Source organism: Muntiacus reevesi, chromosome 1 (assembly GCF_963930625.1).
Source record: "Muntiacus reevesi chromosome 1, mMunRee1.1, whole genome shotgun sequence".
Lineage (NCBI taxonomy): Eukaryota > Metazoa > Chordata > Mammalia > Artiodactyla > Cervidae > Muntiacus > Muntiacus reevesi.
Genome location: NC_089249.1, coordinates 107,185,082 through 107,211,044, shown reverse-complemented (window position 1 = coordinate 107,211,044; position 25,963 = coordinate 107,185,082). Strand labels below are relative to the sequence as shown.

Genomic DNA, 25,963 nt, shown 5'->3' with positions numbered 1-25,963 from the left:
TCTTAGTGTTCAGGGACTTATATCCAACTGGTCCTACGTACTCCCATCATGTACCTCTGTCTGCTTTGTATCTCAGCCTATTTGAGATTTCCTAACTTCAACATCTATTTAATTTTATGAAATACTGCTAGTCCAGATCCTAATTAAAAAAAAAAAAATGAAAGGAACCTGGCTTCAAAGCGGTTTATTTGGACTCTCTGCTAGGAATAGTATGGTCACCTGGTTTTGACACCTATGCCTCTCAGCTGGACCTTCCTTGTCTTGGCATAGCAGTTATAGTCAGACCCTTGGCATACCAGTTATAGTCAGACCCTTGGCAATCACCCATCAAATCCCTGACCTTCAGCTTTGGATTTTAATCACCTCAAGTTCATGGTGCCAAATCAAATCCATTTCTTCCCATTGACTCTGTAATTGCTTCCTTTTGTTTGTCACATGCCTGTATATCAGCTCTTTGCCTTTATTTTGCTTCATTCAACAAATATCTGAGGACTGTCCACTGACCAGCAAAGCCCTGTGTTTGGAATTGGGGGTTAAATAGTGAACCAGATGAGATGTCCACCCAGACAGTTTGCTTTGTCACAAGAAGACAGGTGAAAGAGCTGATGACATCACTGTTAATCACCAGTTTTATTAAATTCTGTGGAGAAAAGGCATGAGCAGAGGTAGATCCAGATTTGGGGGAGGAGCCTGAAGTTCATACAATTTGCAGGTACTTCTTTGAAAATAAAAATGATTTAAAAATTAAAAAGAGAAAATCAGGTACAGTGCCTTGGAAGAAGCTTGTACAAGTAAGGTCTCTGAAGCTAAACTTTCATTAACTTTATGATAATGATATGATATCCTAGCTCCTGAGGATAGAATTTCAGAAGGAGTAGGATAGGGGATTAAACTTCTAGTCAGGGAGCTCTGAGAGGAGGAAGAGAGAACATTTCAGCCCAGGGTAATGGCAAAGGCTCTGAGGTACAAGTGTGTTGGAGGAGTAAAAGAAGGCCATTGGGGTCTGGAATGTAAAGAACAAACCCAAGGAGACACCAGGGGAATGGCCAGGTACCAGACCACACAGGTCAAGTTAAGAGTTTTACATGGTAAGAAAGCTAGTGGGAAGACTGTGAGTTGATTGAAAGCAAAGAGATTAATGGGGCTTTCAGATTAGGATGGTAGCAACTCATATTGAGGGTTTCCCAGGTGGTGCTAGTGGTAAAGAACCTGCCTGCCCATGCAGGTTAGATAGAAGAGCAGGCTTGATCCCTGGGTTGGGAAGATCCCCTGGAGGAGGACAAGGCCACCCACTCCAGTATTCTTGTCTGGAAAATCCCATGGACAGAGGAGCCTGGCAGGCTGCAGTTCATAGGGTCACACAGAGTTGGACATGGCTGAAATGACTTAGCACACACAAGTGCAATGCATATTGAGCCACACCTAATTAATATGTCTCCTCAAATTTGGTGGCCTTACTTGCCACCCAAGCTTTTGCCACTAGCTTGTAAAAGAACCTTGGTTCCTGTTGCTATCCTCTGCTTTCCTGTCCCTGCCAGCTCTCATCGCTCCCTCAGAATGAGAGCAGGACCCTCCACTGAACGTGTCAGGGTGGGGGCTCCAGGAGGGCCAGTGCTCACAACATGCTGCAGGATTTGGCTTCTGAAGCAGCTGCTTAAGGAGGGAAGGACCCGCAGCCCAAATGTGCAGAAGAAAGTAAGCCTTTGGGGTGTAAAGTGTGACGAGTGAGAGAGAAGAAACAGAAGGAACCAGTAGATATGTCCTCCACTCATCTTCTTCTCTAAACTGTTGTGAAGCAGGATGATCCCACACAGCCCTCCCATCCCACATGGCTGAGCAATTGGCTCCATCTCCTTGTGAAGTGGCAGCCAGCTCTGGAACGCACCACACTCCATCTGCTTTCCCTTCTTCCCATTGCCTTCACTCCCCTCACCCCCCTCCCACTATTCTTATTGCTTTGGAATTGAATCCTTCAGTGAAGCATCTTCACATTAATTTTGACTCAGGCTCTGTTTTCTAAGCTAACACACATTAAGAAAGAAATGGATTCCAAATCTATTCAAATGAGTTCAAGATCTATTTAAGATCTACTATGGGGTATGGTTCAATTTGGTATATACATTTAAACTGTGAACATGTCTATACAGCTGAGGCTATACCTTATTCACCTTTGTTTTGGATGGCCAGGGACTCTGAAAATAGTAAGTGCTTCAGAGATCTTCCTTCCATGGGATTGGAATAGTTTATCAATGTCCCAGAAAATTAGGATAGCATGTGATCAGATATCTGAACCAAAGAAATTGAACCAAGTCTAACAATGCTACCGATTTGACACCAAGCTGTAAAACCTTTTCCGGAGTCTGCTTCTGTTTTATGGTGCTCAAAAAACAAGACAAATTAAAATCAGGTTGAGGAATAAGACATTAAAAGCATGTATATTCTGGAGAGTTCGAGTGGAAAGGAAAGTTTGGTTCAACATGGTTCTATTTCCAAGAATATGCATGTGAAAAAAAGGGTATACTGCATGCACATTGACTTTTAAAAACAGCATCTGGTAGATTTTACCATATTTTAAGAATGTGCTAGGTTTCTGTTTTTTTTTTTTAACCCCAACACTTGGTCCTAAATGTTTATTCAAAATAATATAATAAAGTGGTAGTCTCCAATGAAATAAATAATAATGGTCCCTTCTTGTCCAAATTTTCATTCTGATAAAGAGTTTCTCTCTCTCTATTTTTTTCATGTCCTTGTACAACTGGATCTGCTCTGCTATTACACACATGCATTTCTGTTTTCAGATATAACAGTGAAGAACTGATAGCAAGATTTTCTGAATTCCCTGTTGTGCAATTCAAGAATTAATCTACTCTATAGAGAGGAACTTCATGAATTTAAAGTATATCCATCATCATATTAAGTGATTTGCTGAACTTAAAAGCAATGGCTTGTAGGACAGCTGGCATGTTCTCTCAGATTCCTACCCTTCATTATCACCACCCCCAAACAAATGTACACTGTAAGTAGTATAGTAACTTTGGCTTGAACACTTTTGTTTTTGTTGATTTGTTTTAATGTGGGCTCTTCCATTGTAAGAAAATCTGCTTTAATCTGTTGTGAAGCATGTGTTCACAGAAACAAAACCAAATACTGACTCTACAAAGCTTTACTGGGTGCCTACCATATGAGCTATGATGGAATCATGCTGACTATTGCTTCCCTCCAGGGCAATATGAAGACCTGGGGATAGTTCCTTCAAGTGTTATGCCCTGAGCTGGTCCATATTTCAAAGACGAGAGGGAACTTTTTTTTTTTTTTAATTGACACTATAGGTCGAACTTCTTGATATGTAAATTGCTCTTCTGTTGAGAAATCTAACAGACTATTTTGACTGAATGGAAGGCATATCTTTTTCCTTTTCTTTCTTTCCAACACATTTTCCTTTTTTTCTTCCTTCCCCTTTTACTCTGACTGATTGCTAATGAGAAACTAGAAAACAATATTGAATAAAACTACAATTAAAGAATTAGATATATGTGAATACTATATATCTCACATATGAGATATATGAGATATCTGAGATATATATGAGATAGATATATATTAGATATATGTGAGAACTATGGAAATTATCTTTAAGCTGTATCTTTATGCATATATAAAAGTTTTTGACTTCTTAAAAGTAAAATTGGCTTATTTAAAAATTATCATTACCATCTTTTTAAATTCCATATATATGCGATAGTATACTGTACTGGGGAACACATGCAAATCCATGGCTGATTCATGTCAATGTATGGCAAAAACCACTACAATATTGTAAAGTAATTAGCCTCCAACTAATAGAAATAAATGGAAAAAAATCATAAAGAAAAAAAATTAACACATTATTGACAAAAATACTTTCAGTATCTTATTCTACAGAAAGCAGAGGAGCAAGTAGTGTGATAAAGCCATTCATCATAGTCAGCTTTAAATTGGCAAAACTCATGCCAAACCTGGACTCTGTGGAAAATTTCACGGTCAATTAGGTAAATACATGTGTAAAATGGACCCAGCAACAAAGATCATGAAGCCAATTACTGATCATATTTAATTTCATCCCTCTAAGTCCCAGAAACAATTTTTGCCCTCACAGATCTAAGATATCCAAATAAACTGTACAATCACAATATTTAAATGCTATAAAAATCTTTATAACATTTTATAAGGCAGAGTTGTTAGTTCACAATTATTGTTAGGTTTAGTCTTCACATCTTAGAGGTTTTCAAGAAACCCCAGCTACAGTGTTTTTTACGATAGGACAATGGACATAACTACATAATTTTAAGTATGTATTTTTCTATTTGAAATAGAAATTTGAGGCACATGGTTAGTTGTTTGCATTTGTGCAAGATTCAATTTATATTATAGAAAACTCGCTGACTAGTGTTCCATTCAGGAGCATTCTGTCCTACCATTTTATGCATGTCTGTATTCAAACTAGAATAGTATTAAATGAACCTTTTATATTTTAAATATTCAAGAGCTTCATATTCAAAATTTCTTTTCTTGCTGTCAAACTAGCTTGCCTAAAGGCAAGGTAAGATCAAGTTAGACTCTCAAAGGTAGAATTAAATTTTATCATGGCATCCATCATAATATACAGTTTGCTTAATATGCAAATAAAGAGTATATGGAGTCAAAGAATAAAGGATTTTTAGGCAGTGCGTGAAATCTAAGGGACTACTTTTATAGAATAGATTCCTTTTAAATTTACATTTCCATCATTTTAATGAAAACACAGGGTAAACAAATTGTAATAGAAATGTTTTAAGTTACCATTTTTCACTCAATTTTTCTTCTACTGGGTTATTTTTCATGACAGCTCTTTATTTAAAACTAATAAAAATAGAAGAGAAGAAATAAAATAAATATAAAGAAATCATTACCTCAGCCTTTCTGGAGAGTTCCATCCAGTCATTTCTGTTGTAACTGCACATGATGCTAGCAATCACAATCTTTAAAAAGAGAAAGGAAAGAAAAATTAGTTCAAATAGTTTTGTCTTTGTACACAGGGGTCTATGATATTTATATATATTTGTTTATAATGGTAAATTATATCATAAAAATTCGTTTTCCATCTGCTGAAAGAAATCAGTAAATTACAGCATGGAATTATAGTGAAGCAAAGGATAAGATCTGGGGCTTCAGACTTAGGCTAGAGACTTTCTCATTTACTGTCTTTGAACGCTTGAGCAAGTTACTTAACTTTCTGATCCTCTGCATTCTCATTTTTAAAATGGAGATAATAATACTGACTTTGCCAACCTCAAAAAGTGATAGTGAGAATTATATGAATTTGCGTATGCAAAAAGAGTTGTTGAAGTTATATAACGATGGAGTGTGTGTGTACTCAGTCACGTCCAACTCTTTGTGACCCCGTGGACTGCAGCCCAGCAGGCTCCTTTGTCCGTGGGATCTTTCAGTCTGGAATACTGGAGCAGGTTGCCACTTCCTACTCCGGGGGATCTTCTTGACCCAGGGAATGAACCCTGGTCTTCCACATCTCCTGAAGTGGTAGACAGATTCTTTACCACTGAGCCACCTAGGAAGCCCATAATGATGTAGAAATATTTATTAATGTAATTACTGGTATAGTTAAAAGGTTTCAAGGTATGGAAAGGAAATAAATTAGTGTCTTCTTCAATCATACCTTACTATAGTATGGATAATTACACCTTACATATTCGGAGTGAATTATAGTTTTAAAGTTTGTTAAATGTTGATTATTTAACTACAGTATTACAGTATGTTATAATGGAGGCTTCATGGAGTAGTAGTTATTAGTATCTGCTCTGAAGCCAGAATGTCTAGATTAGAGTTCAGACTCTGTCACTAACTGTGTGGTCCTGGACAAGACATTTTATTTCCTCATTGGTTAAATATGGATAACACTACTATCTACTTGCTGCTGTTGTGTCTGACTCTTTTGCAACCCCATGAACTATAGCCCACCAGGATCCTCTCTTCATGGCATTTCCCAGGCAAGAATACTCTAGTGGTTGCCATTTCTTTCTCCAGGAGATCTTGCTGACCTAGGGATAGAACCCATGTCTCCTGCATTGGCAGGGCCTTAACCACTGAGCCACCAGGGAAGCCTACTATCTACTTAGAAAAGTAATAATCAAATTGCTAAGAGTTTATGGCTCTAATAATGTACCAGGTAATGTTTTAATGTATTTTATCCTATTAACTTACTTAATCATTCTCAAATTATTCTTCCCATTTTACAGATGAAGATGCTAAGGCACTGAGACACAAAGGTTTCAGAGCTAATAAACAGCAGAGCCAGGACTCAGACCCAGAAATTTAACTGAGAATCTGTGCTTTTAGCCATTAGTTTTTGCTGGCCTAATGTAAATATTCAGTATATGTCAGTAATTACTTTCTATTATTACCATTTAAAGATTATGAGATCATGACACAAAGTCTGTGCCAAATCTAAAGCCACAGAGTCTAGTGGAAGAGTCCACTAAAAGCCCCTGGGCTCTTTTTTTTTTTTGCCTAAAAAAAAAAAACCAAAGATGTGATGAACAAGTCAGATGATTGCTTTTATCAATAAGAGAAAGAAAATAAGCTATAATCGTACAGGAGAGAGTTTTGAATACCAGAGCTCTAAATACTGAATAAGCCTGTCCTTAACGCTGGGTCAATTTTTTCCTGATAGACTATAATCCTCCATGGGTGCCTGGATTGCTCTGCACCATTCATCATTTTATCTCCAATAACCAGCATGATGTTTGGCACATAGCAGAATTGATTGAATAAATGTACGAGGTCACTAAAGGTTTAGGAACAGAGAGTTGCATTTTCACTTTATCTTTTTAAGATTAAGCAGATATGAACACCATGAGTTAGAGAAGGGAAAAAATAAACAATTGGTGAAAACTTTTGGCAAATGATTATTGTATGATTCAGAGAGAAGAGGGAGCAGAACAGTTGTGAATGCTGGTCTTGGTGACAGAGAAAGGGTCAAATATCAAAATACAAAGAAACTGTGTGTATTAAGATTGAAAAAGAAGAATCAGGAGATCTGAGAGGCTGATTGTGAGTGACTGAGAAAATCTTACTTTAGTCAGACAAAAGTAAGATGATGCTGAGCAAAAAGGAAACCAGGAGAAACAGTGTATTCAAACAGATTCCTATGTAGAGAGAGGAACATAGAAAAGTAAAAGTAGATGATGAATAGGAGAAGAAAATTAAGAATGCATGATTGTTTTTTATTGAGTTTAGGATTCAACTTTTGTGTAGCTTTTAAGAACTGGGGAGGAAAAAAAAAATGTAAGAATGACCCTTGGCCTTTTCTACAGGGGCTGAAAGAAAGTGAAAAGTCAACTTCCAAACTTGCCCATCTGCAAGCAAGAAAGGGTCTCCAGCATAATTATGCATCTTCAATACACTCTTTCTGCCATTTTTACATGTTCTAAAATCTGACGTTTTTCTCCCCACCCTCCAGTTAGAAAACAGACCAGGGAGAAATTCTCCAGAGAGGTACCAGACCTTCAGGGACTACACTATTACCTTCTCTTGAGTATTCCTTGCATGTAAAAGAGGGTGACTTCATTTGAAATGAAAAGCAATTGGGATGAGGGCTGGGGGCAGGTGGACAGATGCTACTGTCCTCAGTGGCCTCGAGGTCAAGTCAATAAATACATCTTTTTTTATTTTTTTAATTTATTTATTTTAATTGGAGGCTAATTACTTTACAATATTGTAGTGGTTTTTGCCATACACTGACATGAATCAGCCATGGGTTTACATGTGTTCCCCATTCTGAAGCCCCCTCCCACCTCCCTCCCCATCCCATCCCTTTGGGTCATTCCAGTGCACCAGCCCTCAGCACCCTGTCTCATGCATCAAACCTGGACTGGCGATCTGTTTCACATATGATAATATACATGTTTCAATGCTATTCTCTCAGATCAGCCCATCCTCGCCTTCTCCCACAGAGTCCAAAGACTGTTCTATAAAGAAAGGTTAATCTAAGGATTTAGGGAAGGAGCAGACTCCCCGAGCTTGCTGGTAAAATGTCAAGAGCAAGGTTAGATTCAAAGATTCAGACTGAAAAAAAATGACTTTAGCATTAGATACTGATTCTGTGGTGAAAGAGACAAACAGTAGACCTAGGTTTTTAGGGAGCTCTATTGTTCAAAACCAAGAAACACAGACAAAAACCAAAAACCAAACTTGCCTCCAGTTATGACAAAGTAACGCTCAAGTTTATACTCCCATATAAATATGAAGTGACTGCTAAATGAGGATGGCATCCTCCTCCCCAGTGGCCCTTTCAGGCGCCACATAGGTCAACAGGGAAGATCCTTCTAGTGGGCAGGGTCCTGGTGGGCAGATGGGCTGACCAAGGAAGCCACTTCCAGGAAAGCAAGGTTCACTGGCCCTGACAACTGGATATGCTAGATGTTCTCAAGTAGGGACTAGCATAGTTCCTCTTCACTAAATGGCCGATTTTTATTTTGACAAAGCTGTTTTTTCTTCAAATATATATTGATTGTGCCTGGATTGGTTAGAATCATCATTCACCTTTTAGGTCCCCAAGATTATGAGGAGTACATTTGGGCCTGATAGAGAGAAGTAAGTAACACCCAGAGAACTGTCCTGAACATTGAGAACACTGGTGCCATCAAATGCCTAGGAACGCAGTGACTGGGTATGATTTGGGGCGCGCTGTCGTTGGCGAGGGGTGGCCACCGGTGGGAGAGATAGATTATGCTGAGCAGACAGAAGTTTTGTGTGCTCTGAACAGCTAAGCACTACCCTGTTCCTCATCTTCAAAAAACAGACTCTACCTTCTTACCCAAAAAGCTGGGAAAATATCTCCAACAGGGTTAATCACAGTAATCAGCTACTCTACTCTCATTAAAGTCCTTCAGTTGAGCTGGGGAGATAAAGACTTTTTTCCTCTTTGGTCCCTAAACTGGAATGAAGTGTGTTCATAGCAGCTAGTAATCACTGACGGATTCCTTACTTACCCAAGCCAGCCCTCCCACTCCCACTCAAAGCTAGCTGCACTAGGATGATAAAAAGCAGAGACAGAGCAAAATGGAGATGCAAGATGGAGACATGGTTCTGTCACTTTTAAGTCTGGTGTACCACTAACATGCCTGTTCAAGTGAACCAATAAATATCACTTTGACCTGAGAAAACTCAAGTTATATTCTGGTTTCTATCACTGACAATCTTGACAATTACTACATGCAAAACTAAAACTGTCACTTTTAAAATAACTTCCTAAGCATTTTTTTTCTGTCAAGTAAATTTAAAGGAAAAATAACTTTATACCTTATTTTTAAAGGCTAAATTATCTAAGAAGTCTAAATATCTTTATCTAAAATCAAGGGATGGTTCGTAAAAATATATGTTGACATTCTATTTCAGAGGAATAAAGATGACCCCAAATCATTTTATTCTTGATTAAAAGATATAAGGATTTTTCAAAAACCCAGGCTAAAACACATCAACAGTAAAAGAACACTGAACAGAATTTAATCTTTCTTTGAGGATTAGAAAGCCCTCCCGTGTTTTGCAGTGCTTGGTTTTAATCAAGCAAAGGAAGACAGGTTACTTTTTTCTTATGGAAAAAAAGAGTTAATGTATATTTTATATTGTGAAACATTATGAAAAGTTACTAGAAATGAATACCCAATGAAACATTTTTAAAACACAGCAACATTTCCCTATATTTCATTTAATTTATGCCATTTTTATGGCTCATATTTTAAAACACATAAAAACCAAATGCTATAGTTTTAACTAATCCTACATTTTATGAACATTTTAAGAGTCAAGTGAGAGATTCAAACAATATTAGTTAATCACTTAGTATGAAAACTGAGTATCTACTGTAGTAAGCACTAAATGACATATAGAGGAGTTTAAGACACTGATTCAGAGTCTTTGATTATTCAACAATCAGTATTTCTTTGAGACCTATGTGCCAGTATCTGTAACTCTAAAGTGATGAAGAAACAGGGAAAGTCCCTACATTTTTAGGAGGGGAAAAAAGTCTTTAAAGAATACATTATTTGGACTATTTTCGGTTCAAGATTTAAAAACATTACAGGTGAGCAAGATGGAGAATCATAGGGATGCATAAAGCCACATTAGATGAGTTGCATTCCAGGTACGGGAACTCTGGAGTAGGAGTCATCATGATACACTTAAAAATAGAAGGCCTTTGTCATTGCTGCTTCATGACAGGGCAAGAGAGTGCAAAAGGAAATGAAAGAAGAAGGAAGCAGTCATTTCTCTGGGAGCTGAAACCTGTGGGAGTTAGGGCATTTTTTACAAGGGTAATGGGGCTTCCCTGGCAGCTCAGCGGTAAAGAATTCACCCGCCATGCAGGAGACACAGGAGATGCCAGTTCCATCCCTGGGTGGGGAATGTCCCTTGGAGAAGGGCATGGCTACCTACTCCAGTATTCTTGCCTGGAAAATCCCATGTAGCCTGGCGGGTTACAGTCCATGGGGTCGCAAAGAGTAGGACACAACTGAAATGACTCAGCACACACGTATGCATGCATATGGGAGGTACCAGGAGACCACTGAAAGGTTTAAAAATGAGTAATAAAATGATCTGATTTACATTTTTAAAAGATGCTGGCTACTTTATAGGGGAACGGAATGAGGGGGCTGTAGGGTAAAAGCGGACAGTCCAGTTAAGTTGAAATAACATGACTTGTGTAATATTCATGGAAATGGCCAGACATGGAAATCTGAGCTAGAAGGGTCAATGGTTATACTCAGGAGGTGAGAAAAAAGAAGAAATTAAGGATGATCTCTAGATTATTGGCCTGAGCCACTGAATGTAACATAGACGCTTCACTGAGATGGGACAAAGCCTAGTGCAATTATAAGTCAGGAACTGTTAAGATGTTTGACTTTAATATATTACATATAAAATATTTAGCAAACTATTAGTGATGACATCACTTGTGACACTCGATACACGAGTATAGAATTCACTAAAGAAGTTAGGGTTGAAAGTGAATATTTTAAGACTTCATCATTAATGGTATTTAAAAGCCACCTGGCTTAGTGACTTTACAAACAGAATAGAAAAAAAGAAGACAAAATGAAAGATATGAGGATTGACCTAGAGTCACATTAGAATGTGGTGTCACAAATGCCAAGAGGGGGAAATGTTCCATAAAGAAAGGAGAAATTTATGTGGATGGATGCTTCTGAGAGCTGATGTAAGAAAACAGAGAAGTGTCCAGAGGATTTGGCAATACAGATGCCACTGGTAACCTTTACAAGAGAAGCGTCAGTGAAGCAGGGAGGACAGAGAGTCAGACTACAGCAGACTGCATAAAGAGAACATGAAGGAATCAGGGCAGCGATACACAAAGCCTTCTAATGCTTTTGGTGGGTTGCTGAAAGAGAAATGAGGCAGTAAATGAAGGGCTGTGGGAGGGCAAGTGAGAGTTTGTTCTTTTGTTTAATGGGCTATATATTACATATGTTTTTATACTGGTGGAAGTGACATGGAAAAGAGGAGGAAACTGTTGAAAAGCCAAGAGGTGATGATGAATCTACCACATAAGTAGAGAATGTAAACTGTGCAAGGAGCAGAGGCATTGTTTCCAGTCTAACAATGTTAAAAGTCAGAATAGACAGAAAACGAGAATGAATGTAGTTGAGTTTACAGATTTGGTGTGGAAAAGGTGAAATTATCTTCCATGATGTTTAGATTTTCTTTACCATGTAACAGATGAGGTCTCCTACTGATAGTTAAGAGAAGTAGAGACAGAGGTTTAGAAGAATGAGAGGGAGATTAAAGTATTGACCTAGACATCTAAGAAAATGGGAACAAAAATTTACCAAGGGGTTATGGTAACATTACTAGGCTAGAAAGGCAAAAATATTTAATCAGTATATGTTTTTGTAAAATGAAATTAGTAAAAGGACAGTATAATTGAGAAAATTAGAACAAAGAAGAGAGCCCCCTTTACACGGCTGACCACAAAACAGGTTTTATAAATTACTTTAAAGTTGAAACTCATCTTATCAAGATGTTTTTTGTTGCTTCGGTCACTAAAATTTGATTCTTTCCATAAGAGGGCATTCTTATATCTAATTCTGTTGTTGAGAGAATACTTTTAAATTGCAGTTTTACATAGTTTTGACATTCATTTTGACTAATGCATGTAGCCTAAAATTACAATGTGTAAACATTCAATTTCTATTAAACATTAATGTTCTAAAGCATATAAAATGCCAACTATAATAGTTTATGAATCAGATTTTGTGTTGTTTCTCCCTGAAAAATACTTCATAGGTTAAAAAAAACAGGACACTTACTCCACAGCAAGAAAAAAATAGTGCTAAATGGCTTCAACTGTCATCCTTCAAAGCTTTAAATTAAAGAATCACATTTGCCAGTCAAATTATTTTTTATATAATTCATTTCCTTATGGAATAAATAAAATGATTTTATTAAGCATTTTTTTCAAGGTGAATGACAATGAAGTCTGCATGTCAAAAATTAAGGTGAAGAACAATATAAAACTTCCAAGTTTTATCTTTGGCTGTCTCGTCAAATTTCCAAGCATGTGCAGTCTATGCACAGGTTTGGAAATACTATTTTGGTATTCTGTAATCATTCTGTGATCTACAATGGAAATTTAGTCAACATTTCAGCTTCAAGACAACCTAAAGTTTTTAGTAGGGAAAAACTGGCAAAGTGCAAAGTGACAAAGGGGAACAGTGTAACAAGTAGTCAAGTTAGATTTTCTCAAACAATTTAACAAAATCTTTCCTAACACTACAGGGATTATACTACATTGAGGAGGAAAAATAACATGGGACATGTTATTTTCAAAGACATTTAAACTAAACAAAATGTTCATTAACTGTTAATTAATTGTAAAACATTCAAATTGTAAATGTTCTTTATGCCATTATATGAATATAGTGAAAATGAGATTGGTACAATTTTCCTGAAATGTACACATCGAGAGAAGAACATTAAGAGTAAAACTCACAAGCTCTTCAAATTTTATACGGTTATTGCTAACTTAATGGCTGAAAATGAGAATAGTACTATTAAAGTTCTTCTTTATATTATTTTAAAATTTAGTGTTTTCTTTCTTTGCTTATTTTGGGACATACACATATCTTGCTTATACAACTATTTCTAATATGTAAAAGTCATGTTCAAAGTTACAGAATGTGCACAAAGTTTTCATAGAGACACGTGCACCTCAATGTTCATCGCAGCACTGTTTACAATAGCCAGGACATGGAAGCAACCTAGATGCCCATCAGCAGATGAATGGATAAGAAAGCCGTGGTACATATACACCATGGAATATTACTCAGGCATTAAAAAGAATACATTTGAATCAATTCTAATGAGGTGGATGAAACTGGAACCTATTATACAGAGTGAAGTAAGCCAGAAAGAAAAACACCAATACAGTATACTAACGCATATATATGGAATCTAGAAAGATGGTAACGGTAACCTGATATGCGAGACAGCAAAAGAGACACAGATGTATAGAACAGACTTTTGGACTCTGTGGGGGAAGGTGAGGGTGGGATGATCAGAGAATAGCATTGAAACATGTGTATTATCATATGTGAAACAGATCGCCAGTCCAGGTTCGATGCATGAGACAAGTGCTCAGGGCTGGTGCACTGGGATGACCCAGAGGGACGGGATGGGGAGGGAGGTGGGAGGGGGGTTCAGGATGGGGAACACATGTAAATCCATGGCTGATTCATGTCAATGTATGGCAAAAACCACTACAATATTGCAAAGTAATTAGCCTCCAATTAAAATAAAATAAAGCAATATGAGCAAAAAAGAAAAAAAGAAAAAAGAAAATCAGGGATGTTTTCCACTGGAACAAGAAATGAACAACTGGAGACTACTCAGAAACTACAGTAACTGCTGTTTTTTCCTCTTCTTTTGATCACTTCTTACTAGTTCTCGGGCTTCCCTTGCAGCTCAGCTGGTAAAGAATCCACCTGCAATGCAGGAGACCTGGGTTCGATCCCTGGGTTGGGAAAATCCCCTGGAGAAGGGAAAGGCTACCCACTCCAGTATTCTGGCCTGGAGAATCCCATGGACTGTATAGTGCATGGGGTTGCAAAGAGTCGGACACGTTTGACTGACTTTCACTTTTACTTTACTAGTTTTTTATCTAATTTTCATCCCCTTTGTATCTAGAAACTGATCTATCATTGGTCACCAGTTACAAAAATTAGATACATTTCAGCCCAAACCTTTACCAGAACTCTTTCCAGCACTGAGGTGGTTAACCACCTCCAGCTTCCTGATTGAAACCCTCCTCATGTGGGCTCTTGAGATACATCTTTTCATCCTTATTGTTCCTATTTTTGCTATTCCTTCTCAGCCTCTTCTGCCCCTGACCGTCTTTTACATGTTAACGTCCCCAGGTTGTACTCATGGTCCTCTTTTAGCATTGTTTCATGCATATCCCTTAGACATCATATTCCTAATGATTTCAGGTGATACCTATATGTAGAAACTTCAGAAATGCCTCCAACCTATGTCTTTCTCCTGAGTATAAGAACAGCATATTCAACTACCTTAAAGAACCTACATTCAACTTGCCCAAAATCAAACTTAAACTTCTCCACCCAGAATTTGCATTTTCTCTCCATTAAATATGCTTATACTCTATGCTTTTGTTCCAAGTTAGAAAATTAGATTTTCTTTCTACATTTCTCTCATTGCCTACATCCAACTATTTCCAAATACTCTCTAGTCCACAGGTTTTCAAAGTTGCCTGAGCACTGAAATCATCTGGAGAGTTAAAAACATAACTCCTACATTTGTATGTATTTAGGCCCAGACATCAGTGTTTTCTCAAGGACCTCCAGGTAATTCTAACCTGCAGGAAAGCTTGAGAAGTATTGCTCTAATTTACTCCTCAAATATCTCTTCTAGGTGTCTCTGACTCTTTCATCATAACTGCTTTAGTTAAGATGTTTACACTTGCTCCCCTGGATTACTGAAATAGATTCCTATTAGTCTCCCCATCTCTGATATCAGCCTAAGCCATCTGCCAGATCTATCTAAAGAGGCAAACCTGATCATATCACACTTCTCCTTCAAATCTGACTTCAAGATAAAAATCCAACTCTTTAATATGCTATACAAGACCACAATGCAACATTTGTTTCAACCACAAAGAATTAAATACTTTGTCTCCTGAACGTAATATGTATTCTGCATTCTCTTGACCATATATCTATTCTTTTTGTCTGAATGAATAAGGAATGGTCCCTGTGCTCTAGGAGCATATGGTATAATAAAGCAGACATATGTAAATTGATACAAAAATAATTATAGTGTATGAAACAGCGTACAGTGAGAGCAGAAAGGAAAGAGTGATTATTTGTACCTGTGTGAATCAGGGAAGGTCTCATAAAACAGTAACTCTTAACTGATTCTGAAATCATACATGAGTATTTATTAGAAACTGATTAGAATAAAACAGCCAAGAGTACTCCATTGTACTAAGCAGCAGAAACAAAGGCAAGGTGTGTTGCCTTTAAGGAATATGCTCTGTTTAAGGACTCTCAAGGAGTTCAGTTAGCTTTGGGGGAAATGAATGGCTTCACTTCATGGGCAATGGAGGTGCATACATAGGTAGAAGTCAGGTTTATTCAAGCAAGGGGCTAGAACAATGGTTTCTAACCAGGTGATCATTTGGCTTTGAATTTTAGATTACTCGGCCTAGCAAATCCCTGCTCTTCTTTTGGACATTACCTCTCCTAGGAAGGCTTACTTGTTCACCCTTCTGTCTCTTTGTCAGGCATCCCTCTTCTGACATCCCACAGCATCCTTTGTATTTCTTTATCATAACATTTGTTATATTGTATTAAATTGGTGTTTCTACGTTTTTCAAAAGATGACCAAAGTTTAGTTGGTTAGAGCCCATATTTTTCATCACTGTATTGCTAGCACCTAGCTGTTGCTGTTTTTCAGTCACTAAGCGATGTCCAACTCTTTGCGAGCCCATGGACTGCAGTACACCAGATTCCTCTGTCCTTCACTATCTCCCGGAGCTTGCTCAAATTTATCTCCATCGAGTTGGTGATGCTGTCTAATAATCTCATCCTCTGCCACCCCCTTCTCCTTTTGCCTTCAACCTTTCCCAGCATCGGGGTATTTTCCAATGAAAAAACTAGCATCTAGTATTTTACCTTATATTTAATTAGGATTCAAAAAATATTTGCCTCAAAGGAATACTGAAATAGGTAACTGAGAAAAGAGATTGAAAGTAACACACTTTGCAAGTAATCCAAGTAGTTAAATAATGCATTGCATTACATTTACAATATCTAAATGCAAGTAAATTTTTATAGTCTACAGAGACAATAAGAACAGACAGATGGTTCAAGGTAAGAGTATTCAAGAACCTCTCATACTTAATAAAATATACTTTATATCAAAGAATAAAAATCATTTATTTATATATTTACACTTAATACACACTTTCACATCTATTATCTAATTTATTTAGCATAATAATTTTGAATGTAGAAAACCTTATATTGAGAATAATGAGCACAGATAATTTATTTTACCAGGGGCAAATAAATCAATAGCAGAGGCAGGGATTAAGCTCTGGTCTTTTGACTCGAAGTTACTCTTGACTACATCAAGACAATACCATATTGATTCCCCATCCTTTCAATTTACATTAGAGATTCTCGTTGATTTTGTGCTCTCAGTCCTCTGTGGTAAATCATTTGAACAAAGGTGTGCCTTCTCTGCACTCATACCCCTCTGCAATGTCGTGTGTTAGTTGCTCAGTCATGTCTGACTCTTTGGGACCCCATGGACTGTAGCCAGCCAGGCTCCTCTATCCATGGAATTCTCCAGGCAAGCATACTAGAGTGGGTTGCCATTCCCTTCTCCAGGGGATCTTCCCAACCCAGGGATGGAACCCAGTTCTCCCACATTGCAGGCAGATTCTTCACCAGCTGAGTCTCCAGGGAAGCCACTGCAATGTAAATGTGCAGCTACTCTTTAAGTGGGGGATTTACTTACCTGCCTTTTGAATCTGGGCTTTGTAATTTGTTTCAATCAACAGAATAAGGCAGAAGTGATGTTGTGCCAGTATCAAGCCACAACTTGAAAGAGGCCTGTCCTTTTCTGTTTACTCTCTTAAAATCCTGCCTAGTCATGTGATCAAGTTAGCATGGCCTGCTGAAGGATCAGAGATCACATGGAACAGGGAAGAGCCATCCAGCTGAGGCTACTTGGGACCAGTCAGCCCATAGCCCACCTGGAAGTTGACTATAGATGGAGCAAGACAAGCTGAGACCAGAAGAACCACGGTTTAGCTCAACCTAAATCACTCACATGCATGCAGAATTGTGAATTAAATTAAGAGTTGTTTCAAGCAACTAAGTCTGGGGTGTTTTGTTATATAACCAAAGTTAACTGATACCACTTTTATTAAGTTTAACAATAACAACAGTAAGAAATAGCACTTGCTGTGTACTTGCACGTGCCAAGCACATAGTGTGAGTGAAGTCGAGTCCGACTCTTTGCGACCCCGTGGACTGTAGCCTACAAGGCTCCTCCGTCCATGGGATTCTCCAGGCAAGAATACTGGAGTGGGTTATCATTTCCTCCTCCAGGGGATCTTCCCCATCCAGGGATCGAACCCAGATCTCCCGCATTGGAGGCAGACGCTTTAACCTCTGAGCCACCAGGGAAGCCCCAAGCACATGCATTACCTCTAATCATTATCAGTCTGGATTTGCATATATGAAAGAAAAAATGTATTTAAAGAAGTTAAGTAATACTCATGATTATATAGCTAACAAGAGTAACTATACATCTTGAACTCTCTACCTATAGTATTTTTTCCTCTGAATCATTTTTTGTGTTCCTTAAATACACAATTATAGAAAACCTTGTGGGTTTATTTTTACACTCAGTAGATTTTTATTCAATATGTGTCAATTTTTATTACTTTTATTCTCAGAGACTAACATTATTGCTGTGTTCTTACTCAATGTATTATTTCACTGTGACTCTATAAATACCATCTAAGCTAGGATAAGCAGGTGGAACTCCCTAGGAAATCATGAAGTCAAAGGAAGATCAAGTGAGAAAGACCCAATGAGATGATCCGCTGTTTCCTAACCACCTAAAAACATTAAGGAATGAAAATAGGTAGTGCTGGCCCCTTATAATCTGGCTCCAAATCACCTTGCTGTCCCTTATCTTGACCCACCAAACTGAATTCCATATATATACTGGCCACCAGATTGTTTTTAGGTTTCCATTCTCTTCTGTGTGCAGATTCTTCTTTTTATAGTCCTCTCCATTCCTCTGACCATATATCTTCTATTCACTCTTTAAGTTTCTAACACAGAGCTAACTTCTATTCTACTGCACTCAATGATCTCAAAGACAGAACTACTGTCTTTACTGATATCTGAGGGTGATGACTTTGCTTCTCTACTCCAGTTCCTTGTCACACTATATCACAAATGTGTGCTTATTTATATCACTGTCTTCCCTTACTCCACTCAATGGAAAAACATGTTACTTTTTATTCACCTTTATTTTCTTATCTTTTGGTTCAGCATTGCATAGCATCTAATGCATTTAACAAATGTCTATGGAAGGAAGGATGTCCTCTTGTTACTTATTATTTGTTAAAAAAAATTCTAGTTCATCTCTATAAAGATTATAGTACTTGCTGCAATAATGGAGAAAAAGTGCATATATAAAACTACCAAGACTATTATATATTTTTATACCTATAAGCCATTTACTGCCTTCATAGCATGATTTTGACACTGGCTTTAACCTACGATGTCTAACTGGATTTAGGTTGTTAAAGGAAAGTTATGACCAACCTAGATAGCATATTAAAAAGCAGAGACATTACTTTGCCAACAAAGGTCCTTCTGGTCAAGGCTATGGTTTTTCCAGTGGTCGTGTATGGATGTGAGAGTTGGGCTGTGAAGAAAGCTGAGCTCCGAAGAATTGATGCTTTTGAACTGTGGTGTTGGAGAAGACCCTTGAGAGTCCCTTGGACTGCAAGGAGATCCAACCAGTCCATCCTAAAGGAGATCAGTTCTGGGTGTTCATTGGAAGGACTGATGCTGAAACTGAAACTCCAATACTTTGGCCCCCTCATGCAAAGAGTTGACTCATTGGAAAAGATCCTGATGCTGGGAGGGATTGGGGGCAGGAGAAGGGGACAATAGAGGATGAGATGGCTGGATGGCATCACTGACTCGATGAACATGAGTTTGAGTAAAATCCGGGAGTTGGTGATGGACAGGGAGGCCTCGTGTGCTGCGATTCATGGGGTCACAAAGAGTTGTACATGACTGAGTGACTGAACTGAACTGACTGATCACTGTTGACCCTTCACTGAGGTTGCAGTAAGTCAACTGAAGTCATAAAATTTGAATTCCATGTACACAAAAATGTTACCTATATAAAACCTGTGTACGAGATTTGATTTTTCTTCTATTTAAAAGGTCATGATATGTTGCTGTATTGATGTAGTTCACTCAAGGACTTAGCCTTTCAAAGGCACATATAGGAGTTGATTTGAAATATAAAGTTTCTATATTTCAGTTTAAAACTTTTTCTATTTAGAGGAAATAAATATTCACTTAATTAAATACCTTAATAAATTAATAAGGTTAACTAATACAGTGTTAAAATGTGACATAGGAATTTGAAGGTAAAAAAGAAGTTAAAAATAAAATAGTAATAAAGAAACTGTCAATAAAATTATGCGGAATGATGAACTACATGAGATAGTTTGGGCACTTCTTCCAATACCAAACATGTAGCACTTGTGTATTACAAAGATTATTTTCTGTAAAGACTTTAAATCCCAAATGAAAACTTTATGTAAATACTAAACATTATTGTAATTGTTTTATGAGATGTAGCTCTTTTGCTCTCATTAACTATGACTGCATGTTTAACGCATGTTCAATTAGATAATCCTGTTGTGTAAGATAGTGGTATTGTGTCTTAAGCACTGGATGGTAAGCTTCTGGAGGATGCAGGTTGTGTCTTCCATCTCAGCATATGTCCCTTGTGGGCTGGGACTGCTTGTTCTGTTTACTAATGTACTTGACACATATTAGGAATGCAAAAGTATTCGTTGAATACAGAAATAAATAAAATAGTTGAAATGCAGTAAGCGTTCGTTAAAAGGAAAGCTTTTAGGAAGTCAGGGACTTCTAAAAACACACAAGTTACTCATTCCCAACTATGTGCTATTACCTCAGACAAATGCTATCAGTTCAGTTCAGTCGCTCAGTGGTGTCTGACTCTTTGCCACCCCATGGACTGCAGTACGACAGGCTTCCCTGTCCATCACCAACTCCCGGAGCTTACTCAAACTCATGTCCATCGAGTAGGTGATGGCACCCAACCATCTCATTCTCTGTCCCTTCTCTTACTGCCTTCAATCTTTCCCAGCATCAGGGTCTTTTCAAATGAGTCAGTTCTTCACATCAGGTGGCCAAAGTATTGGAGTTTCAGCTTCAGCATCAGTCCTTGCAAAGAATATTCAGGACTGATTTCCTTTACGATTGACTGGTTGGATCTCCTTGCAGTCCAAGGGATTCTCAAGAGTCTTCTTCAACACCACAGTTCAAAAGCATCAATTCTTTGGTGCTCAGCTATAGGAATGCTTAAATCCAACTTACTGTGGGATAAGCTGCCCACCCTTGGGGGACTCTGACTCTGCCTCAACCTTCCATATTCTTCTCCAGACACCCACAGGCACTCTCCCATACTTCCCTCCTGTCTCTGTTCAAATGTCACTGCCTCAGTGACACTTGAAGATTGCAAACCATCCCCTCCCAGCTCTGTTTTCTTTCCCATGGCACTATTATGTCATTTTATTTAAAATAGTTAATGTCTTTCTCACCTCAGTGGGAATGTATGCTCCACTGAAGGAAGACTTTGGATACAGAACAGTGAGGTGATTCTACTTACTTGTTAAAGGAATAATCAAATACTAACATATCATTTAGATATCTTTTTGCGTCAGCTACCCAATCTATAAAATGGGAATAATTTGATTTACCACACTTATTTCATAGGGATTATTCCAAGAATAACATAGTGTTATATATTTGACATGAAATACTTTTCAATGAAATTCAATTATTTTTTATGACTAAGAGAATAATGTCATATTCAGATTTGCCATTTTCTACAATTTAGTTAGAGTGCAAACAATGACATTTTGAAATAGCGCTACACTTTGGTTTTAAACATCCACAGATAAGACTTAAAAACATGCCATTGAAAGGGTAGAAAGCAGCATCTTCATGTGCTCCTTTGATCTTTCGGTAGTATCATATTGTGGGCATATTTGTAAATTAATGCAGTTTAAAAAAAGGAGGCAGATCCATAGAATCAAACTGTATAGATCAATTCACATCTTGTAGATATTTAAAAATTATTTAGATTTCACTAAACTACTAGGAAATTGACTAATAGCTAGGATACCATTTATTAAACTTTATATTTTTTGGCTTAAATTGCTTTAGCAGAATTGAGATTACAATCTTTTTCCTACTCACTCAGAAACAATTCTAAGGACTTTGAGCCTCAGACATGTATGTTTTCTTGTTTGGAATATCCAAAGAGGACCAATACTGTAAACAAATTCCATGTTAAAAATAGAGTAGCATGCTGCAATGGGTTGTGATGCTGGATGAAGAAAGTCTGGAGAGTGGGAGAGGACTCAGGAACCATGCCCTTTCCCTGAGAGGTCTAAGGAACATGCACTCTAGACCACAAAGCTGGAAGCATTTCTGCTCACCCATGCTCTGCAGGGGAAACATGCATCTCCATTGCTCCTGTCTCCCCTATGCACTTCTGTAAGTACTCCATTACCTTTCTCCCCATGAGACCACGTGTTTCAGCTCCTGCTTTGAAACAAGCATGGAAGACGAGTTGAGTGAAAACCATATGACTGAATAAAGGAGCCTGTGCACCCTCCTTTCACACAAATGATTCCATTTTTGCTTTCGTTCTGCTTTCCTTCCTCCTCTTCATCAGACCCCAACCCCATCACACTTTCCCTCACTTTATCTGACCTTTCTTTACAAGAAGCTTTTTCCATGTTTGGATCCTTATGCTAGCTGCCGCATCTGCCAACAATGGGCACTTTAACTGTTAACAACAGTAGAACCAAACCCTCTAACACGCTTCACTTTTCAGGACAATGATGAATGATATTTAACTAATAAACATTCATTGTATCATTGAATAAATGATTCCCTTGCCTTCACATGCTATTGATACTTGGGAATCAAATCAAAGATATTTCCACATTTTGTAAACATCTTAGGGTTTCATCTACATTCCAAATTTCAGTTTGAAATGTTCCTTCTCAGAAGCTTGGCATAGGGATTTACAACAGAAATAATGACAGGATCTTTTTCAAAGTGATTGGAACCTTTCTGGTATAAACTTTATACAGCATAATGAATGTGTTGGCATTTTGAACTTATTTGCATACTATAAAAATACAACAGAGAGCACAGCAAAGTCCCTGTTAAATTCACATTACCTGTTAAATGAAGACACCAAAAGGCAGTGCAGCCTAATTAGAATCATGAAATGGTATTCAAGCCATACTTCTAAGAAAACACATATGCACTAATAGTTACAATGAATGAAATGGGTTTACCTCTCATTAAGCAAATGAGAAAATCCTCAAATTTCTTTGCTTTAGTCATTTCATAAGATATTTCTAATAGCAATAGTACCTATTTCAACTGCTGAGCTAAAGTCACATTTGTCAATAATCAGTGTACTAGGACTTCCAATGCAAAGCGAAATCTGAAGGACCTTTTCAGAGTTTAAAATTTGATGTTTTTAACAATAAAGTTTAAAAATTAGACATTTTCTTTCAAATATTCTTTTTCCTGATTGTTCACCCTTTCCAGCTTCCTCATGATTGCACAGATGTGATAACAATGCTGTTTTTAAGTAACAACAAGGTGTTTGTTTTATAATCTTTACTCTCCTATATTCCACATATAATTATGTGATCTCTGAAACTTTCCAAACAAATAAGAGAACAGTAGCTTTCAAAATAAACTGATTGTAAGGCTGGAGTCTGCAGTCCTCTAAATTAAGGACAGATTATACATCTTCCTTACTATATAAGATTTGCCAACTTGAAAGTTTGTTTTAAAAATGAATTTATAAGCATAACATGTCATGGGAATTATTGTATAAAAGTATACACAATTAAGAGTTGGGAAAAGGCATAAGACTAAAATTTTGGTCATTGAGCATTTTCTGTTTTGATAATTACCACTATATTTCAAAAACATTATAAAACTATAGCACTGATTATTTTAATTACTTGGATATGGCAAAGAACAGCCTGTAGAATGATTTGATTTAAAAAGCAAATTTCTGTTAAGGTTTTTCAAATTATGTACAACAACTCCAACTGTTCTATCCTTTGAGGAAGGAATGGAGAGGTGTCCTTACCTCCCCCATCGAACAAGTTATCATAGTAGATAACATAAAAGCCTGTGATCAGGATTTTAGTCTCGGATGCAGCCCATGTGCCCATATGCCTCATAAATTCTTCTAATACTTTTTCACATGCATGATCGTGAATACCTATTCAGTGAAAAGGTTTACCATATGCTACATTTTTCAGTTACCAAGAACAAAGGGTGAATGGTTCCTGGACTCGTATATGGAACAAAAAAGCATAAAAGCAAAACAAAAACCTCTTACAGTTTTACTAAATAAAGAAAGGAATGAAGAATTGTAAAGACTGAGTAGAAGCCTCTTTGGGAGCCATGCTGTTCTTTTCTTGAGACAAAGTGTTCAATGAGGGACAGATAGGGAGGAGAGGAGAAACAAATGTAGACCTCTCCCTTGTCACCCAATCCATCTTCTCCTTAGTAAAGAACTATTTGCTACAGTATAGTATTAAATGCTTCCTTCAGTGTGCTTTCAGTAACATGAATTTTCATTATTTCTTTAGGAACAAATCACAATAGGAAGTTACTATCAAGAGTTTGTGGTGTTTTTTTTTTTTTTTTTTTTTCCTTTCCCTTTTCAATATACTCTTGGGTACACCACCTCTTGAATCAGGTTAAGCAATCCCTTTCCTCTTTTAATATATTTTAATGACTTGGAGTATTATTTCTCAGTAGATACTAGTCAGTCAAGCTAGAGATATTTACAGCATTGGCTAAATGTATAATATAGTCCCCTGAATTATTTATGTAAGTAATACATATTGTGATGCATAGAGGGCTTCCCATGTGGCGCTAGAGGCAAAGAACCCACCTGCCAATGCAGGAGACTTAAGAGACTGGGGTTCAATCCTTAGGTCGGGAAGATCCCCTAGAGGAGGGCATGGCAACTCACTCCAGTATTTATGTCTGGAGAATCCCATGGACAGAGTGGCTTTGTGGGCTATGGTCCATGGGGTTGTGTAGTTGGACACAAAACTTAGCACACACACATGATGTACAGAAATCATATAGAGATTATATGCATACATATAGACATATACTTTCCCTCAGTCAACTACCCCAATTACCGCTACAGTGAATCAGCCACTCATGAGCCTTTATTACTGAAACATACACACACACACACACACACCATTCTCAGAATTGAAAGGAAAAATCCTTGTATACAAATTTAACCTTAAGCTTTTGTCCCATCTAGACAAAATCTTTCTTTTTGAATTGTAATTTGTTACAATAAGTGTTTTTTATCACTTTAAATTTCTGGTAAAGGATTCATTGTATCAAAATACTATAACCAATAAGCTAGGTGCTGTGAAGCTCATTATATGGGGTATCATCTCTATCTTACACACATGGTCTTAGACCTGCCAGAATAAATTCACTCAAAGCAAATTAGTGGCTACATTTCATGTATTAAAGGACATGTGTAGTTTTGCTCTGGTGTCAGTTTCCTGGTGTCATTTTTCAATGTGCATCAGAAGGGACCCAAAGTGGAAAATTAACTTGGGCTTTTTAACTGTCACAGCAAGATGCTCATCTTCTCAAAATACATATGCCTTAATGGTGGTTTTCTTCTCATGTAGAATTGCTCTACCCCACTCTATTTCTTACTGCCTTCTTATTTATTTGCAGTAAAGCTATCACTCTCCATTGAATATGCTGTAGCTATACAATTGCAAAGAGTCAAGTCTCTGTAGGTGCAAAGTATTTTAGTTCACAACCCATATCTCTTTGTGTATGGAAGCTATACTGAAGCATTTCTCTTGCCTGACTTGGCCTCTGTCTGGTTTAAAGTGTCAGCTTCTTCTTCTGTTCATTTTATCTTAAATAACTTTGTTGATGAAACTTTTTTAGGCCACTCTAAAGAATCTTTATTAACTTAGGTATGTCATTCTTGTTAAATAAACTCATCAACATTCCTTACTTTTCATTCAATTTTCTTTTGTCAGACTAAAACTTCATTGCCAGTAGCATGGCTGTTTTTACTTCATATGAAGCTACCCTCCCTGAAGCTAAGAAAGAAAAACATTTAAGGGAAAGAAAATAAAAAACTCTAGGAGACTTTTAGAATGAAAATATGGGGAAATTACTATCAATCTACGTATTTTTCAAGGACTTCCTTTTTAAGCTAGTGTTGTAGCAGCCATCAATCTTAATAAACTAATCAAATAATCTTTTCCACAACCTCCATCTTTGATGAAACAAAACTTCATTTACAATAATAAACACCACTATGCTTCCTGAGTTGTCCATAATTCAACGAGATACTAATCAGCAATATGGCATCTTCCAATCTTCCATGACTTATTACTGATAAAGTTTTTCCTGACACCCCTATGGCATCAACCCTTTTCTGTGATACACTAGCAGGGTATATGTGTGTGTGTGTGTGTGTGTGTGTG

General features: G+C 37.3%; 1 protein-coding gene across 1 annotated transcript in view; it reads right to left on the bottom strand.

Moving 5' to 3' along the window:
• The window catches only part of DPYD (dihydropyrimidine dehydrogenase), an 892,784-nt gene that overhangs the window by 303,969 nt on the left and 562,852 nt on the right, over window positions 1-25,963 (bottom strand). The window contains exon 15 of the mRNA XM_065908208.1: window positions 4,929-4,997. Coding sequence (XP_065764280.1) covers window positions 4,929-4,997 — 69 coding nt within the window. The remainder of the gene's footprint in view (window positions 1-4,928; window positions 4,998-25,963) is intronic.